The sequence below is a fragment of the Ornithorhynchus anatinus genome, chromosome 3 (genome assembly GCF_004115215.2).
Source record: "Ornithorhynchus anatinus isolate Pmale09 chromosome 3, mOrnAna1.pri.v4, whole genome shotgun sequence".
In the NCBI taxonomy this organism is placed as follows: domain Eukaryota; kingdom Metazoa; phylum Chordata; class Mammalia; order Monotremata; family Ornithorhynchidae; genus Ornithorhynchus; species Ornithorhynchus anatinus.
Window position 1 is genome coordinate 77,747,125 of NC_041730.1, and position 19,416 is coordinate 77,766,540.

The window sequence follows — 19,416 nt, forward strand, 5'->3', positions numbered from 1 at the left end:
GGAGTCCCTGGAGCTGGGCAGGGTCGGAGGATGAAGCTGATTTATGGTCAGGAATCAGCCTGGGATTGCAAATTGAGGCTAGAGTGCCCCATTTCTGGGTCGCCCACAGTTTTCAATCAATGGTATTTTTTGAGCACTTACTGTGTGCAGAGCACTGCTTTAAACTGTAAGCTCGTTATGGACAGGGAACGTGTATGTTTATTTTTATACTGTACACCCCCAAGCACTTAGAACAGTGCTTTATTGAGTAAGCATACAATAAATATGACTGAGTGAATGAATACTAAGCACTTGAGAGAGTCCAATACAAGAGAATTAGGAGACAGAATTAGTTTCCTGCCCGTGAAGAGCTCACAGTCTAGAGTTGGGAGGCAAAACCACAAGGAGCAGGTTTAAGGGAGGCCTGTTTTGGGAGTTTAGGAGGCCAGTTTAAGGGAGGCCAAAGATGGGGGGGGCACATTAGGGATCCAGCCCCACCCGGCCCAGAGGAAGCGACCCTTGGTAGCCTCTTCCTCTCCTTGGCTCTTTGGGGGCAGTCCAATGGAGTCCTCCAAACTGTAAACTCATTGTGGGCAGGGAGCATATCTACCAACTCTGTACTGTCCCAAGTGCCCAGTACAGTGCTGTGACCATAGTAAGTGCTCAATAAATACCATTGTTTGAAGACACCCATTCCTCACTGCAGTGGGCTGGCTCTGGATTGAGCAGTAGCCCAGACGTGAGATCACAGCATGGCCAGCTAGCGCCTGGTCCCATCCCCGCCCAACTCAGACAAAGCCTATATTTCAGCCAGAGGCAGCAGCGCCTGCAAGCCCCACCCACCAAAATCATAATCTGTGCAGCAAGTATCCCTCTCCTTGGCCTAGCCGTGCCAACCTGAGCTCTCGTGTCTCCATCCTTGACCAGGTCAACAGTCCACATTTCCCCTCTCTTCAATCCATCAGTAGTATTTATAATAATAACAATCATGAAGATAGTATTTGTTAAGCACTCACTATTTCTCAAGTACTGTTTAAAGGGCTGGGGTAGACACAAGCTAATCAGGTTGTTCGTTGTCCCTGACCCATATAGGTTTAATCCCTATTTTATAGATGAGGTAATTGAGGCCCAGAGAAGTGAAGTGATTTGTCCAACGTCACACAGCAGGCAAGTAGCAGAGCTGGGGTTAGAGCCCAGGTCCTTCTGACTCCCAGGCCCATGTTCTATCCAGTGGGCCAAGCTATTTCCCTATTTATTGGGCTTTTACTGCATGCAGAGCACTAAGCACTTGGGAAAGTACAATACAAGAGTTGGAAGACAGGCTCCCTGCTCACAATGACCTTCAAGAGAGGATTTTAAGAGCCAGGCTTATCCCCTTCTCTACCCTAGCTGTGCTCAAAATTTGCCCCTTGAGCATCTAACATGAACACTGATGGGGGGGGTCTAAGATACTGGGAAAATTATTGCCAGGGGTCCAACACTATGCAGAGCCGTGCACACTTCCTCCCCAGGGAAAGATGGAACCTTCCCTAAAATTGATCTCCTGGCCAGAAAATCTGATCACTGCTTCAATTCCCTGAAACTGAGGCGAAGAGGGGGATGGAGCCTCAGTGTGGATGGAGTTAAGTGGAAGGAGCCCACTTAACAAGGGTTTAGAGGAGAGCTGCCAATTTAAAGGGCTGCACAATCGAGTCTAGGAAGTCATCCTTCAAATCGCTGAGAGGGCTGGTGTTTCCTGGAGTCATTCCACTTTCCATTCGCCCGGTATGGCCGTGTGGGGAGCAGGGGCTGAGGAAGGTAATGGCAGAAGTGCTTCATTTGCAGTCCTGTTGACCCATGCCTCTCTCTGCCAGGTCCACGGGGACACACACGGACAACGAGCTGAAGTCTGGACATTCGTTGGGTTGCACGGACATGGGGAATTTCTGGCTGTGGCATGAAGAGGCTCCGGGGCCCAGTCAGGAACAATGGAATGCCATAGAGCAGCTCCACCCTGGAGTGTCTCCCCGGGGGAAATGTCGGCCTCAGGTCACAAACTGCTGGAATGGTCCAGGACGAATTCTCAGAAGTGCCGCACTTTAGTGGTGCAGAGGGCATTTCCCTGAGCCTCCATGGAGTGAGGCCATCATGGTTCACAAACCATCAGGATAAAATCCAGCTAACACCATCAACAGAACGGGCTGTCCCTGACATGGTTCCATGGCAAAAGGGAACGGATAGGCTCAAAATGTTGGAGAGGAAGGTAAACACTAATCCCGGTAATGGGACGGATGCTCTGAGGTCAATCAACGCTGTGTGAAGGGGAGAGGAGAGAGGTGGGATTGATTTCCCAAGTCCGCAGGGGTGGTGCAAGGGGGAGGCATCTACCCACGAGCCCAGGGACACTTTACAAAGAAGACTTGCTGTGGGCCGTGCTCCTTTCAAACTTCCGTTTGAGCTCGGACACCAGGGCCGACTGGACGGGGTTGCCGGCAGCCATCTTCTTCATGAAATTACTCGAGCGTTTGGGGGTCAGAGATCCAGAGACTGTGGGCACCGCCCACCCCGGGGTGCCACCCTCCCATCCCGGGGGGCCGAACACGGGCTTGGTGGGTAGCGGAGGGGGTGGGGCCGGGGCCGAAGGTGGGCCATTGTTGTTGCCGTTCCCGTTCGATTGGCCGGCCTCCGGGGGGTCCTCCGGGGCGAATCGGCTGGCGGCGTGTGACCTCTTGAATTTCAGCCACTCAGTCCTGATGCTGCGGGGGGGTGGGCTCGGCCTCTTCCGGATGATTCGGCGCACGGGCAGGATTCTGTTGGACTTCTTGTTGCGCCAGAACATGGCGGTGGAGATGACAACGGTGACGATGACCAGGGAACTCATGATGCCAGCTAGCACACCCACTGCTTTCATGGGGTTGTCTTTACTTTGCATCAAGAAGGCAGCCATGGGTCCTTTGGAGAGCGTCTGGAAAAGAGGATAAACAGAACAGGTGACCGCTTCGTGGGATGAGACTGCAGGCGCCACCTTCTTTCAATAGTATTTATTGAGCGCTTACTATGTGCAGAGCACTGTACTAAGCGCTTGGACAATGAACAAGTCGGCAACAGATAGAGACAGTCCCTGCCATTTGACGGGCTTACTGTCTAATCGGGGGAGACGGACAGACAAGAAAAATGGCAATAAATAGAGTCAAGGGGAAGAACATCTCGTAAAAACAATGGCAACTAAATAGAATCAAGGCAATGTACAATTCATTAACAAAATAAATAGGGTAATGGAAATATATACAGTTGAGCGGACGAGTGCAGTGCTGAGGGGATGGGAAGGGAGAGGGGGAGGAGCAGAGGGAAAGGGGGAAAAGAGGGTTTAGCTGCGGAGAGGTGAAGGGGGGGTGGTAGAGGGAGTAGAGGGAGAAGAGGAGCTCAGTCTGGGAAGGCCTCTTGGAGGAGGTGAGTTTTAAGTAGGGTTTTGAAGAGGGGAAGAGAATCAGTTTGGCGGAGGTGAGGAGGGAGGGCGTTCCAGGACCGCGGGAGGACGTGGCCTGGGGGTCGACGGTGGGATAGGCGAGACCGAGGGACAGTGAGGAGGTGGGCGGCAGAGGAGCGGAGCGTGTGGGGTGGGCGGTAGAAAGAGAGAAGGGAGGAGAGGTAGGAAGGGGCAAGGTGATGGAGAGCCTTGAAGCCTAGAGTGAGAAGTTTTTGTTTGGAGCGGAGGTTGATAGGCAACCACTGGAGTTGTTTAAGAAGGGGAGTGACATGCCCAGATCGTTTCTGCAGGAAGATGAGCCGGGCAGCGGAGTGAAGAATAGACTGGAGCGGGGCGAGAGAGGAGGAAGGGAGGTCAGAGATAAGGCTGACACAGTAGTCTAGCCGGGATATAACGAGAGCCCGTAGCAGTAAGGTAGCCGTTTGGGTGGAGAGGAAAGGGCGGATCTTGGCGATATTGTAAAGGTGAAACCGCCGCAGGTCTCGGTAATGGATAGGATGTGTGGGGTGAACGAGAGAGACGAGTCAAGGATGACACCGAGATTGCGGGCCCGAGAGATGGGAAGGATGGTCGTGCCATCCACGGTGATAGAGAAGTCTGGGAGAGGACCGGGTTTGGGAGGGAAGATGAGGAGCTCAGTCTTGCTCATGTTGAGTTTTAGGTGGCGGGCCGACATGCAGGTGGAGACGTCCCGGAGGCAGGAGGAGATGCGAGCCTGAAGGGAGGGGGAGAGGACAGGGGCGGAGATGTAGATCTGTGTGTCATCTGCGTAGAGATGGTAGTCAAAGCCGTGATGTCCCCTTGGATTTCCCAGAGGGGAAAGGGCCCCCTTAGGAAGAGTCAGCTCCTCCCTGACCAGTTTTCTCTGTAGCTAACGCTAACATAATGACCCTGCCCGCTGCCAGGTGACGGTCTCTGGCCCGTGTGAAGCTCACACCTCGGAGCTGACACTGGGAAGAGGCACGGCTTACTCTGGAGAAACTGTTTCGAGGTGCAGAAACGAAGGACTCAGTGGCAACTGGGGATCTGGAAGCCTGGAAGCAAGCTATTTTCAAGCCAAAACACTGTTGAAGTTGCTTATGCCTCGGGATCTTATCTGTGATTTGAAGCTGCTGTTTGGCTCAAATGAATGGTTGGCATTCTGGTTGTCTTGTACTCCCTTACAGACTGGACCCAGAGCCTGCAAAAATGGACCTGGGGAGGGCTGAGCTCAGGGGACCAACAACCAGAGGCAGGTGTTCAGCACAGGGATTGCTTCAGAGTGGCCCAGATAATCTTTCTGAATTTGAGCTAAGGATGCAGCTTAGGTTTTTTCACCCTTTTCCAGTACAGAATGTGGGAAATCACCAAGGTCCCAGAAATGATGGCAAGAAAGCCGCTCACGCCAATCTCAAATATGGTCCTCGGACGTTTCCTGAGGCTGAACCCATAGGCCCCTACCTTGCCTCTGATCTGGAAATATAAGAAGAACCATCAGCTCAAATGTTATCAAAGCCAAAAAGAAAAGCAGATTTCTTTGAGAAAGAAAGCGGGGTTTCTGAGGAAGTGCGAGGCCACACGACCAAAGGGTCAGTCCTGGAGACGAAATGCAACATTCCCATCCTCAAGTTAGGGTGCGCTGCTCCTATCCAGGAGATGGGAGGCAACTCCCTGGATCAGACTCCAAAGGGGCCTCCAAAGAGTTGCTTTCTCCACTGTGTTTCCAGGATGAAGAGACACAAATTTCACCTTATGCGGAGGCAGGGAAGCCCCTTGACAATCCTCCCTTCTTTCTACCAGGGACCACAAGGGGCCCGAAAGTCTGAGAAATAAAGTACTTGGAGAGCCTAGAGAAGGGGGACTTGTTTGGAAATGAACCTGTTTAGTGTGAGCGTCTGCCACCATCAATTCCTCACCATGACCCCGAGGCTGGCAAGGCAAGGAGGCCCATCGGGCCCGTCCTGGGGATGCTACTCATAGGTGCCAACTTTTAGTTTTGAGCATGAGGTAGAAAGGAGAGGGATTTTAGCAAGGCTGAGAAGTGGGAGGGTCCGAGCTTTAAGGAGTAAATAGTCCAGAAAGCCACCATTTTGAGTCTTTTCAGTCCTGACTGGTTAGAGACCTGGAATGTCTGGGAGTCCAGCTCAAATAGCAGTGGGAGCCATTAATAATGTTGGTATTTGTTAAGCGCTTACTATGTGCAGAGCACTGTTCTAAGCGCTGGGGTAGACACAGGGGAATCCGGTTGTCCCACGTGGGGCTCACAGTCTTAATCCCCATTTTACAGATGAGGTAACTGAGGCACAGAGAAGTTAAGTGACTTGCCCACAGTCACACAGCTGACACGTGGCAGAGCTGGGATTCGAACTCATGACCTCTGACTCCAAAGCCCGTGCTCTTTCCAATGAGCCATGCTGCTTCTCTGAATCTGCATTGCCCCTGTGAAGCAGGCATCTAGAATCCTGTTCGAGAATAAGCACGTCTTCGTGGAAAGGGCGCAGGACTGGGAGTCAGGAGACCTGAGTTCTAGTCACAGCTGCCATTTACTTGCTGTGTGATCTTGGAAAAGTCACTTAACTTTTCTGTGCCTCAGTTTCCTTATCTGTATGATGAGGATGAAATTCTCATTCTCCTTCCTCCTTAGACTGCAAGCCCTTTGTGGGGCAGGGATTGTGTGTGATCTGATTATCTTACATCTACCCCAGAGTTTAGCACAATGCTTGCTATCTACTTATTCTTCTGTGGATCCAGACAGAGGTCAGGGGAAGATGTGTTTGGGGTAGCTATTCCTACTGATTCCCTCAAAATGGGCTTGGGCTGAGAACTGCAAATTGATCATCTTGGCATTGGTCTTCCTTATGTCATGCTCTGGAGTTGAGGCTCCACCAGCGAAAATTTCCAAAAGGAAATCAAGAGGGAACTGTAAAAGGCGCCCTTACTGGTCTTTCCCAGAGCCACAGGCCTGAGAAAAAGCCATCTTCGATATAGCGTTTGTTCTTCATCCCGCCTCTGTGTACACCGTTCTGCCCCAGGGCAGGATGGAATTTGGGCCTAAGCCGCTCCCAGCCCACCCTCCCGACTCACCTCCTCGGCGATGTCGATCTTCAGCACGGCCGTAGTGCTGAAGGATGGGGAGCCCCTGTCCTTGGCCTGAACCACCACGGACCAGATGCAGTCTTTGTTCTTCGTGATGTTGTGGATGATGTCCAGGGAACGGATGTAGGACTTGAACTTGATCTCCCCTGTGCTCTGGTCTATGTCGAACACATTGGCAGGGTCAGCTTGCATGATGGCATAGTCGATGACGTTGTTCGGCTCTTCGGCATCGTGATCTGTAGCCTGCCCAGTGGGACAGAGACCGGCAGTGAGCCTCGATGGGCTGAAGGGGATGCAGCTTGGAGACTCTACCTCTGGTGGGTTTCTGAGACTCCTGCAGAGGGACCCATTTCCTCAGGTGGATGGGGTGCTAGTCTTTCCACAGTAATGGGAACTGGCTCATTTTGGCAAAAGAAGTGGTGTGGCCTAAGTGGAAAGAGCCCAGGCTTGAGAGTCAGGGGTCCTGGGTTCTAATCCCCACTCTGCCCCTTGCCTGCTACATGACTTTGGGAAAACCACTTAACTTCTTTGTGCCTCAATTTCCTCATTCTGTAAAATGGGAATTAAATACCTGTTCTCCTTCCCCCTTAGACTAGCAGGCCCAAGTAGGTCAGGGACTGTGGCCAACTTGATTACAAGATAATCAAGTGCTTGGTATATAGTATGTAGGGAAGCAGCGTGGCTTAGTGGAAAGAGCAAGGGCTTGGGAGTCAGAGGTCGTGGGTTCTAATCCCGGCTCTGCCGCTTGCCAGCTGTGTGACTTTGGGCAAATTACTTAACTTCTCTGTGCCTCAGTTACCTCATCTGTAAAATGGGGATGAAAACTGTGAGCCCCACGTGGGACATCCTGATCAGCTTGCATCCCCCCAGCGCTTAGAACAGTGCTTTGCACATAGTAAGCACTTAACAAATACTACCATTATTATTACCTAACAATTACACCATTTATTGTCATGATTGAGTGTGTAGGACACATGGAAAGCTCAGACTTTCTAAATACCTGGTAGTAGTTCCCCTTCTGGACTGTAAGCACACTGTGGGCAAGGAACATATCTACCAACTCCTCTGTATTGTATTCTCTCAAGAGCTTAGTTCTATGCTCTACACTCAATAAACTACTCAATAAATACCACTGATTGAATGATTGATCATTAGGATGAAGCGCTTTCTGCTGGTTCAGTGCTGCTTGTGGAGGTTGGACCTTCTAGCGCTTGGACAGAAACTGCCCACTAACCTACCTCTATCTTCACAGGGCTCCCAAGGGTCATGGTCTTCTCCTGGATGCTCCCGTCAAATTCCGGGCAGTGGTCATTGACGTCGAGCACCGTGACGAACACCTCCGCCAGGCTGGACTTGCCCTCCGCATCTTCTGCCTTCACGTAGAAATTGTACTTGGAGGTGATTTCGGCATCCAAGGAGGCCCATGGCTGGGTGTAGATGATCCCCGTGGAAGGGTGGATCAGGAAGCTGGGGGGCACAGATTGCAAACAGAGAGCATGGATGGGCAGCCTATGGCAAGGAGACTCATGTTTACCAACAGGCTGCAAATGAGTCAGAGGTACCCCTGTCCCATCAAAACATCTTTTCCAGCCCACTTTCCCCATGGCGGGCTTACACATGTTCAGCAGCTGGTCTGACGAGCCTTCCCAAGGTGGGAGGGGGTGGGGTGGATCAGGATTCCTGCCACTGGGGTCAGTGGCTGGTGGCAACTGATTCTGGCTCGCTCTAACAAAATTTGTCTGGATGTGTTTAATTACAATCAGTTAGAGGATCCAATTTTCCACAACTTCTTTGTGAACCCTTTTTTTTTAAAAAAAAAACCCCACACTCTTCTGATGTTTCCTCTCTGCCTCCCTTCCTCCTCTTCCTTCTTTCCTCCCTCTTTCTTTCCCTCTTTCTGGCACTCATTGCCGGGTCTCCTTGCTCTTACACTTGGGAAGTTTGTCCTCTTTTTTTAAAAATGGTATTTGTTAAGTACTTATGATGTGTTAGGTACTGTACTAAGCTCTGGGGTAGACACAAACTAATTAGGTTGGGCACAGTCCATGTCCTACAAGGGGTCACAGTATTAATCCCCATTTTACAGATGAGGTTAGTGAGGCACAGAGAAGTGAAGGGACTTGCTCAAGGTTACACAGCTGACAAGTGGCAGAGCCAGGATTAGAAGCCAGGTCCTTCTGACTGTCAAGCCTGTACTCTATTCACTACTCCATTCTGCTCTGTTACTTGTTAATTTGGCTCCTCTGGCTACAATTCCTGGATTCCTTTGCCAGCGGAGTCAGAGAACAGTGAATGCCATCCTCGAGGTGACAACCTTCCATCTGTAATCAGGGATTCAGAACCTGGAAGCCTCAAAGAGCAGACCCTTGGCCTATCCTCTTTCTTTTTATGCCCACCCATAGGCAGTGAATTCACTTAGCAGACGAAGTTCTTGTCATCCCTCCCACCGTGACTGGTTGGAGGGCTGAATCTCATGAGACTCGGGGTCTCCTGGAGTCAGGTAGGAGAGGAGAAGGCCAGACCCAAAAAAGAGAGTTTCAAGGAAAATGGGGTTCCCGAGCTCCTAGGTTCCTGATTGGCCTGCTAAAGGAACTTTGACCTTTTTAGGTTTTTAACTTCTTATATCCCACTTCTTCATGCTCAACAAGTATCGCTTCTGAATCGCCTCTTCTGATGAGGCACTGAGTGATGATAAGACATCGTCTCCCAAAAAGGATGGAGGGTAAGTTCCTTGAGGGCAAGAAATGTGTCTACCAAATGTATTATACTCTCTCAATGCTTAGTACTGTGCTTGTCATACAGTCAGCGCTTAGTAAGTACCACCGATTGATTGAAACCACCGGTAACGCCTGCCACCTTCCCATCACAACATCAGGGCCCCTGCTCTCAATAAGACCTCTGGATGTAGGGTAGGAAGGGACTGAAGCAGACAGCCTCTACAATCTTTAAATGACTTCTTCAAGTCCCCTTTCTTCAAGACTTGTCAGGCTCTGTACTTTAATGTTGCTCTTTATGCTTGCTTCTTGTCTTATAATTTCATCTCGCCAACTATATCTGTCACTAAACCCCAGCTAATTCTTAGAATGGGAGCCCTAGAGGGCCAGGGGCCAGGTATCTCACCTGTCTCTAATTTTTCAGTGCTTAGTGCTGTGCTCAGGGTACAAAAAACAGTAATACATAGGACTACTCCTACTGTTTCTCGTAGCACATAGGCTGATCCATTGTGGAGTCGCTATCGCACAAGAGTAGGTGAGGCCGGGTGGCTTTATGAACATGGACTGGGCTCCCTGTGGGCAAGGAACGTGTCTACTAAATCTGTTACACTGTACCCTCCGAAGTGTTTATTACAGTGCTCTGCACAGAGTGAGGGAAGCAGCATGGTCTAGTGGAAAGAACACAGGCCTGACAGTCAGAGAACATGGGTTCTAATCCTGTCTCTGACATGGGTTCTAACCCTGTCTCTGTCTCATGTCTGCTGTATGACCTTGGACAAGTAGCTTCACTTCTCTATGCCTCAGTTACCTCATCTATAAAATGGGAATTAAGACGGTGAGCCCCATCTGGGACAGGGACTGTGTCCAACATGATTACCTTGCATCGAACCTAATGCTTACAAGAGTGTTTGGCATATAGTTAGCGCTTAACAAATACCACAGATGACAAATACCACAGTAAACACTAAATAACTGCAGTCGATTGATTGATGGGAGCTGGGTCTACGTGATTTTGTGGCATCCTCTAGGCAGTGAGCTTGATATGGGCAGGGAACAAGTCTACCAATTCTGTTATACTGTACTCTCCCAAGTGTTTAGTACCGTCTTCTGCACACAGTAAACACTCAATAAATACGATTGAATGAGTAAATGAGGACAAACCTTTACTCCTTTGACCATTATTATTTGAGTTATAGTAGTATCAGTTGTTCACACGATGTTTTCATGGGACAGAGTATGAATGTACCAAAGATTTTCAGTGTGACACTTATATACATGTATTCAATCTCTCCATCAGCAGTGAGGTCTTCAGAGTGAGGGGCAACTTTATAAACTGTGTGCAGAGCATTATATTGAGCAACTTTTGTGTGCAGTTGCTGGGTGCAGAATGCCATACTGGGCACTAACTGTGTGCAGAGAACTGTCTTGGGCGTCTGCCTTCTTGGTCTTTTTTGTAGCTCTCCCGTAACCTGACTGTGGGTATCCTTCCAGGCTTTGTTCCTAGGCTCCTTTCTTTTTACTTCACAATGACCCCTTGGGAAGCTCATCTCCTTCCATGGTTTCAATTGCCATTTCTACATGGATGACCCCCAAATCTATCACCCTAGGCCCGAACTCTCTCCTCTACAATCTTGGATTTACTCCCATTTCCAAGTTATTGCTACTTGGATATCCCACCAGCACCTCAAGCCCAATATCCCAAACTGAACTGCTCATTTTCCCTTTAAAATCGTCTTTTTTTTTTTTTTTAAAAAAAAGGTATTTGTTAAGCACGTACTCTGTGCTAGGCTCTGTACTAAGCGCTGGGGTAGATACAAGCAAATAGAGGTGGACACAATCCCTGTCCCATGAGAAGCAGCGTGGCGCAGTGGAAAGAGCATGGGCTTTGGAGTCAGGGCTCATGAGTTCAAATCCCAGCTCTGCCACTTGTCAGCTGTGTGACTGTGGGCAAGTCACTTAACTTCTCTGTGCCTCAGTTCCCTCATCTGTAAAATGGGGATGAAGACTGTGAGCCCCACGTGGGACAACCTGATTCCCCTGTGTTTACCCCAGCGCTTAGAACAGTGCTCTGCACATAGTCCTAGTCTCAATCTCCATTTTACAGATGAGGTAACTGAGGCACAGAGAAGTGAAGTGACTTGCCCAAGGTCACACAGCAGAAGAGTGGCCGAGCCAAGATTAGAACCCAGGTCCTTTTGACTTCTGGGCCTGTGCTCTATTAGGCCATGCCGTCGCTCTCCTTTTCCTAACTTTCCCACCACAGTCAGTAAGATCACCATCCTCCCCATTTCTGGAGCCCACAACCTTGGCATTATGTCTGACCCATCCCTCTCTTCTAACTCTCACATTTAGTCTGTCACATTGCTTCTGAAGCCCTACTTGGCTTCGTGGCTGCCGATCAAGTCCTACTTACAGATCAGGCCCCGTTCCATAAACAGAGTATTTGACTTCACCCCAGAGTCCTGAATCTGGATCGGTTGCCTAGGAAGGAGAGGAGAGACAAGGTCAGTTTAGTGGGCCCGTGCTTCCTTTCAGTCCTGGCCCTGGCCCTAGTGACCCCAAAAGGGACCCTGACCCTTGGCTTCACCCATCTACTTGCTGGAAAATGCTGTTGCTTCCTGAACTGATCCTTTAGTGGGGAGCTGGAGGAGCTTGGTCTGGACTCCTGCCTTTGGGCCCTCCCATCGACTATCTGAACAATGGGAAAGTCTTGGACTGGGCTGGGGCCTGGAGGATGCCGGGCTGGGCCCCAGGTGATGCTGGGTTAGGCCCTGTTAGGACGCTGGACAGGACTCCAGAGTAATAATAATAATAATAATAATGTTGGTATTTGTTAAGCGCTTACTATGTGCCGAGCACTGTTCTAAGCGCTGGGGTAGACATAGGGGAATCAGGTTGTCCCACATGGGGGCTCACAGTCTTAATCCCCATTTTACAGATGAGGTAACTGAGGCCCAGAGAAGTTAAGTGACTTGCCCACAGTCACACAGCTGACAAGTGGCCGAGCCGGGATTCGAACTCATGACCGCTGACTCCACAGCCCGTGCTCTTTCCACTGAGCCACACTGTATCCTGGCTGGGTTCCAGAGGATGCTGGGCTGGACCCCAGAGAACTCTGACCCCTGTTACTCCAGGCTGCATGCCCGCCCCAGCTGAAGGAGAGGAAAGAGAAACTTAACCGGCTGAAGGGGATTTGAGCCAAAGAGCCACTCCTGCCCCTGGCTGTGTGGGGCCAGAAACTAGCTGCCTGCGAGGCGGAGGGAGGGAGCACAGGAAGGAACAGCTACATCGACTGAGGTGATGGCTAGGCTGAATTGTTCTTAGCTTTCGTCAGGGAGAAGGCCTGCTCCAACACTTGTGAGCAAACATCTCCCCCTGCTTCAACCTCCTGCTGCAAACTCAAGCGGGGCCCTGCTGTTCTCTAGCCTCTCTGGCCCCGCAAGAAGCAGAGTATGGCAAAGGAGTAGAGTCTATTTCTGCTTGGTTGATCTGTCAATACCTCAAATTTAAGATGTCCAAAAAACAACTCCTTACCTTTCCTATCCTGCCTGTGATTTTCCCATCGCTGTAGAGAGCACCACCATCCTTCCTGTCTCACAAGCCCGTTACCTTGGCATTATCCTCGACTCCTCTCTCATTCAACTCACATACTTTATCTGTCACTAAATTCTGTCAGTTCAACCTTCACTTGCTGTAATTTGTCCTTTCCCCTAACTGCTACCACGTTAATCCAAGCACTTATGTTATCCCACCTTTATTACCACATCATTCATTCAATTGTATTTATTGAGCGCTTACTATGTGCAGAGCACTGTACCAAGTGCTTGGAATGTACAGTTCGGCAACAGAGAGAGACAATCCCTGCCTAGTGACGGGCTCACAGTCTAAGCCTCCTTGTTGACCTCCCTATCTCTTGTCTCTTCCCACTCCAGTCCATTCTTACCTCTGCTGCCCAGATCATTTTTCTACAAAAACGTTCAGTCCACATTTCCCCATTCCTCAAGAATCTCCAGTGGTTGCCTATTCACCTCCACATCAGATAGAAACTTTTTGCCATCAGTTTTAAAGCACTCAATCGCCTTGCCCCCTCCTACCTTACCTCGCTGCTCTCCTACAACAACTCTGCACACTTCGTCGCTTCTTTAGTACCAACCTAGTCATTGTACCTCGATCTCTTCTATCTCATTGCTGACCACTTGCCTACAACATTTCATTCATTCAATCGTATTTACTGAGCGCTTACTGTGTGTGGAGCATGGTATTAAGCACTTGGAAAGTACAATTTGGCAACAGATAGAGACAATCCCTACCCAACAACAGACTCATGGTCTAGAATGGGGAGACAAACAACAAAACAAGTAGACAGGCATCAAAAACATCAAAATAGCTAAATAGAATTATAGATATATACACATCATTAATAAAATAGAGTAATAAATATGTACAAATATACCCAAGTGCTTTGGGGCAGGGAAGGGGGTAGGGCAGAGGGAGGGAGTAGGGCGATAGGGAAGGGAAGGAGGAGCAGAGGAAAAGGGGGGCTCAGTCTGGGAAGGCCTCCTGGAGGAGTGGCTCTTAGTAAGTCCTTTGAAGAGGGGAAGAGAGCTAGTTTGGCAGATGTGAAGAGGAAGGGCATTCCAGGCCAGAGGTAGGACGTGGGCCAGAGGTCGACGGTGGGACAGGCGAGAATGAGGCCCATTGAGGAGGTTAGCGGCAGAGGAGTGGAGTGTACGGGGTGGGCTTTAGAAGGAGAGAAGGGAGAGGGCAAGGGGATGGAGAGCTTTGAAGCCAATAGTGAGGAGTTTTTGTTTCATGCGAAGGTTGATAGGCGGCCACTGAAGATTTTTTGAGGAGGGGAGTGACATGCCCAGAGCGTTTCTGCAGAAAGATAATCTCCGCAGCCCGGAATGAAGTATAGACTGAAGTGGAGAGATACAGGAGGACCTGGAATGCCCTCCCTCTTCATACCTTTCCCACCTTCAAAGTCTTATTGAATGTACACCTCCAAGAGGCCTTCCCTGACTAAGCTCTCATTTCCTCTTCTCCCGCTCCCTTCAATGTCACCCTTGTATTTGGATTTGCTCCCTTTATTCACCTCTCCCTCAGCCCCATAGCACTTACATATATATCTCTAATTTATTTTTATTTACATTAATATTTGTCTCCCTCTCTAGTCTGTAAGCTCGTTGTGAGTAGGGAATGTGTCTATCAACTCTGATATATTGTACTCTCCCAAGCACTTAGGACAGTACTCTGCACACAGTAAGCACTTGATAAATATGACCGGTTGATTGACTAATTGACTGATAGTCAGCAGTCAGATTCTTAGGCTCACAGTCGAAAGAAATGTCTTCACTCTCCCCTGGCTCCTGCTTCTGGGGGACAAGAGCTGATGACCGTACCGCTCCTGCGCCACCCTCTCGGGGTCTTTTCTGGCATGAACCTACCGTGACGGCGACCACGTTGGAACCCCCTGGTGAGTTCTCCGGGATGCGGGCAACGTAGAAATCTGAGGAGAACTTTGGGACGTTGTCGTTGGTGTCCAGGAGCTGGATCACAATGTCAGCTGTGGAGCTGAACTTCTCTGGGGTGCTCACTTCCACTGCCAGGAGCTGGGGAGACAAGTGCGGCGTGGAGTTGGGGGGAGACCACTGGACCATGTGCTGCTGGGGTCTGAGGCATCAGGGATGACCACTCAAGGGGAACCGCCCTGCAGCTCACTCCAATGCCCTGGGGAGAGGGGGCGGGGAGAAGCCGATGGCCTAAGAGCTGTAGTATATATAAGGTAATCCAGCTGGACACAGTTCCTGCCCCACATCGGGCTCACAGCCTTAATTGTTGTGTTGTATTCTTCCGAGAGCTTAGTACAGTGCTCTGCACACAGTAAGCACTCGATAAATACAATTGCCTGATTGACTGACTGAGCAACCAGAGTGTAGGGTTAGAGTTTGACCACTAGGATAGAGTTAAGGTAGTTCTGTGGGGGCAGGAGAGTAGGCAGGCACCCCCGGCTAAGATGCCAAACCAGATCAAACCCTGAAGGATGTCAGGAGAAGTCTGGCATGGGGATGGGCAGGGGGACGGAGGAGGAACAGCAAACAGCTAAACACTAATCCAACTCTGGCACTCTCTCACCCCCACAGACCTGACTGATATAGGACAGAATCGACTGAAAGCTCCTTGAGGGCAGGGATCAGGTCTACCTACTCCATTATATTTTTCTCCAAATGCTTCGTAAAGAGTTTTACGCACAGTAAACATTCAGTGAATACCATTGTTTGTTTGACTGACTGACAGACATACAGGACTCAAAATCGGGAATCCCTCAGGGGAAGAGGGGGCAGAAGTGGCCCCAATTTGGTACCTTGAAGGTCAGCACCTTGGACTCCTCAAAATCAATGGCGGCCGAGTTCTCCACAATGACAGTGACCTGTGCTTCGTTCAAGACGGTCTGAGGGACAACACGGAAGATGCCCCCGGGCCCCACCAGCTTCAGGCTGAACTTGGCATTGGCACCCTAAGAAATCAATAGGGCAGATAGAGGGGAGCCCAGTGGTCAGCTCGGGTCCCAGGTACCTCCCCTCCAGTTCAAGTGGCAAGTTGAGTTGTGGCTGCCAGGGCCACTTGCTTCCAAGGTTCTTGGGACTTCCGGCCCTGAACCCTGAGCAGTGTTTGACCCAGAAACCTGGACCCAGGCCCAAGGGGTTAGGAGGGGGCAGGTGGGGCAGCAGGCTGAAGGGTTGGAGAGGAGGTGGGGAGACTGCACTGTCCTCTGGGCTCTTGTCCGTGGGCAGAGGGGGTGGGTCAAAGGGTCTATCTCAAGGGGAATAGGGTACTGGGGTGACCCAAAGGAGGACCTGGAAACATGGAGCAATGTTCAGAAAGGCTTTCAGTCTAAATCTAAATTCACTCTAAATTTCACTCCAAAGTGAGGGCAGGTGAGGAAGAAGAGTGGTAGCATCTCTACCCTCTCCTAGTGGTGCTGGCCTGGGGTGCTGGATCTCCCAGACCGGCCCAGTGGGCAGGGGAGGGTGCAGAGGTGGGTAAGGGCGTGAAGCCCAATCAAAACCCAAGGGTCCCATCACACCTGTCCAACGATAAAGACTGTCCCAGAGATGGGCAGTTGGTTGATCCAGAGCCGGCCCATCCAAGCCCCCTACCTGAGTTTGGCTGAGGCACTCCCAGGATCTGGGTCTGGGATAGCTCTGCCCTGGGGTCCCGAAGGGGAGGGGATAACAGCCACATTCTCCTGCCCAGTCCCAGCCCCAGCCCTTGCGGGGCTTCCTGTGGCCACCCCCTCCTGGCAAGAGGGATGTCCCCGTGCACCTGGTCAGAGTCATTGACGGTGATCTTCAAGCCCCTTAGGATCTCTCCCTCCGGGGGGTGCTCATACATGGTCAGCTCAAATCGGTCCTGGGGCCCATCTTCTCCATAGAATGTGGGAGGGTGGTTGTTGAGGTCGACCACTCTGATGGTTACGGTGGTCAGCGCGTGGGCCTCTTTGGCGCCCTCAGAACCGACTTCTGACACCTGGGAGAGGGAAGCAGAGCCACAGGGGCCAAGAAATCTGCGCGAATGCCACCCATAGTAATAATAACAATAATTATGATATTTGTTAAGCGCTTTCTATGTGCCAGGAACTATACTAAGTACTGGGGTAGATACAAGCATAGGCAGAGACCCGGGTATTGCCACCCCACCTTTCCCCCCACCGGGGATCCCAGGAGATGCTGCAGACCCTGGACACAGATAAGTCCGTCTCTCACTAAGGTCCATGGGAATTCCCCTTCTTCTTGCCCCTGGAGTAGGGAGCTTGGGGAGGAGCTGGTGAGAGTTTGCCTCTGGCCCCCATGCCCAGAGACTGCACTCACTCCTCCTGGTTCTTGTAGCCCAGGTCATCCTTGCCTCTTAGGAGCACACTGGTCAGTTGGGCAGAGAGGGGACTGAAGAGGTGGGAGGGGGTGGGAAAAATGAGGATCCAGCCTAGGGGCTTGGGAAGGCAGGGATGATGGAGCATACTGTCCTACTGAAGGCTGGAAACCTCCAGAAATAAACTGTACCGAAGCCAATATGCCATCCTCAAGGTGTTCTACAGTGCAGAGGGCCACAGTGAGCTTTGACCCTCTCCTGAAACAAGCAGGCCCAGGGCAGCCTCGGTCCATAAGTAAAAAAGGCAGTGTGGACAGCAGTGTGGCTAGTGGAGCACAAGCCTGGGAGCTAGAAGGACCTGGGTTCTAATTCTGACTCCTCCACTTGTTTACTGTGTGACCTTGGGCAAGTCATTTATTAACTTCTCTAGGCCTCACTTGTAAAATTGGGATTAAGACTGTGAGCCCCATGTGGGACATGGACTGTGTCCAACCTGGTTATCTTGTATCTACCCCAGCGCTAAGTACAGTGCCTGGCACATAGTAAGCACTTAACAAAGACCATTTAAAAAAACTTTGCCGGCATCAGGGCCCACCACGAGAGAGGGAGGCAGTAGTGGTCGGGGGCAGGGAGGGAGCATCCCTCACAAAGATGGTCGAGGCGAGGATTGTGTGTCCCCCGTGCCCTTACCTAAGATGGAGGCAGCAGGACTGTGTGGTGTACAGGACAGAAGTGATGTATCAACAAGGTGGAAGTCAGTCAGGGTCTTGGGGCTGAACCGCTCCGGTCATTTAGTCATGGGATGGAGGCGGCGGGGTCAAAGGGAGGCAGAAAAACGCTCTTCAAGTGTACTTCTGCTAAGTGTTGCCCAAGACATTATTATACTCGCCGGCCACATTCTAGCTCTGCTCCTCCCTGGCTGGGGGCATCCCTTCTTGGTGACAGGGGAGCCCTGTGAAACCCGTGGCATGCGGATGTGGCACCGAGGTTTACGTTCTAGGCTTCTGGGATCCATACCTGGACTTTCAGTTCATACACTTCTTTCTCGAGTTGGCTGGGACTCTGAATGACTGAAATGGCGCCCGTCGACGTGTTAATTTCAAATGATCCTTCACTCCCTGTGCGGAACATAAATTTGCTCCTTCAGCACCATGGAGCAAGCCCATTGTGTAGTTCTTCGATTTGACATACGGTGGCGGGCCATCACAGGCCCTGAGCTGCTCTACCGAGACAACACCTTGGTTGGAGACTGAAACAAGGTAGTCCTGCCACCCATCCGTCCATCTGTCTGCCCCTCTGTCTCCCTTCCGTTCCTCCCTCTCCTCTCTCTTCCATTCCTCCCTCTCCCTCTTCCCCTGGCTCCACAGAGAAGCAGCACTCGGGCTTGGGAGTCAGCGGTCATGGGTTCTAATCTTGACTCTACCGCTTGCCAGCTGTGTGACTTCGGGCAAGTCACTTAACTTCTCTGTGCCTCAGTTACCTCATCTGTAAAATGGGGAATGAAATGTGAGCCCCACGTGGGACATCCTGATCAGCTTGTATCCCCCCAGTGCTTAGAACAGTGCTTTGCACATAGTAAGTGCTTAACAAATACCATCATTATTATTATTACTATTATTATCCACAGTGCTAAGCGGAATCAGCTTCCCAAATCAAGGCACTGTCTATTGAAATTGGCTGGCAAGAAATGGGCCATTTTACCAGACAAGAAATCAAGACTGACAGGTTGAAATATCAACATAGAACCAGGCACTCTACTGCATCTTCCCTACCGTCCTAGAACCCAGTTTAAAGATGAATACACTGTGCTCAGAGAATTTCAGATATCTATCCGGGGCCAGCCAGGGACTCCTGAGTCTCGCAGAGGCAGAGTCAGAATGCAATCTTCTTCCCATCCCATCCACTATTAGCTCCCAAGAAGACTCACCATTCACCAGGCTGTAGAGAATGGGGTTGGGTTGGCTACGATCACCATCCATAGCAGCCACTGCCAAGACCTCTGAGCCCTAGGGGATCATGGGGAGGGCCCAGGTGAGTAGGGAAGAATCAGGATCACCTCTTCCCTTCAGAGGGAAGCAGCAGCTTTCCTGCCTGAGGGACTGCTCTAGAGGGAGGGGAAATAAACGAAGGGGCTTTGGAGAGGGTCCAAGACCATTGGTGGAGTTGTGCAGGGAGTTCATAAGCATTCACAGTCCACACCAAAGTGCTCTCACCATAGGTTTGGAGCTTATTGGCCCTTGACAACGCCCAGGCCTATCAGCAACGGGCAAACCCAACCTCCTCGGAGTTTCTAGGTGAGATAAGTGTACCCCA

General features: G+C 50.8%; 1 protein-coding gene across 1 annotated transcript in view; it reads right to left on the reverse strand.

Annotated features, from left to right (window-relative positions):
- Positions 1-1,320: 1,320 nt before the first annotated feature.
- Positions 1,321-19,416, reverse strand: part of CDHR1 (cadherin related family member 1) — a 39,596-nt gene continuing 21,500 nt past the window's right edge. Inside the window, exons 9-17 of the mRNA XM_029059324.2 lie at positions 19,031-19,109; positions 18,121-18,221; positions 16,561-16,764; positions 15,599-15,751; positions 14,682-14,846; positions 11,648-11,715; positions 7,759-7,987; positions 6,509-6,763; positions 1,321-2,923 (exon numbers count right to left, since the gene is read on the reverse strand). Of these exons, the coding sequence (XP_028915157.1) occupies positions 2,366-2,923; positions 6,509-6,763; positions 7,759-7,987; positions 11,648-11,715; positions 14,682-14,846; positions 15,599-15,751; positions 16,561-16,764; positions 18,121-18,221; positions 19,031-19,109 (1,812 nt within the window). The 3' untranslated portion in view covers positions 1,321-2,365. The remainder of the gene's footprint in view (positions 2,924-6,508; positions 6,764-7,758; positions 7,988-11,647; positions 11,716-14,681; positions 14,847-15,598; positions 15,752-16,560; positions 16,765-18,120; positions 18,222-19,030; positions 19,110-19,416) is intronic.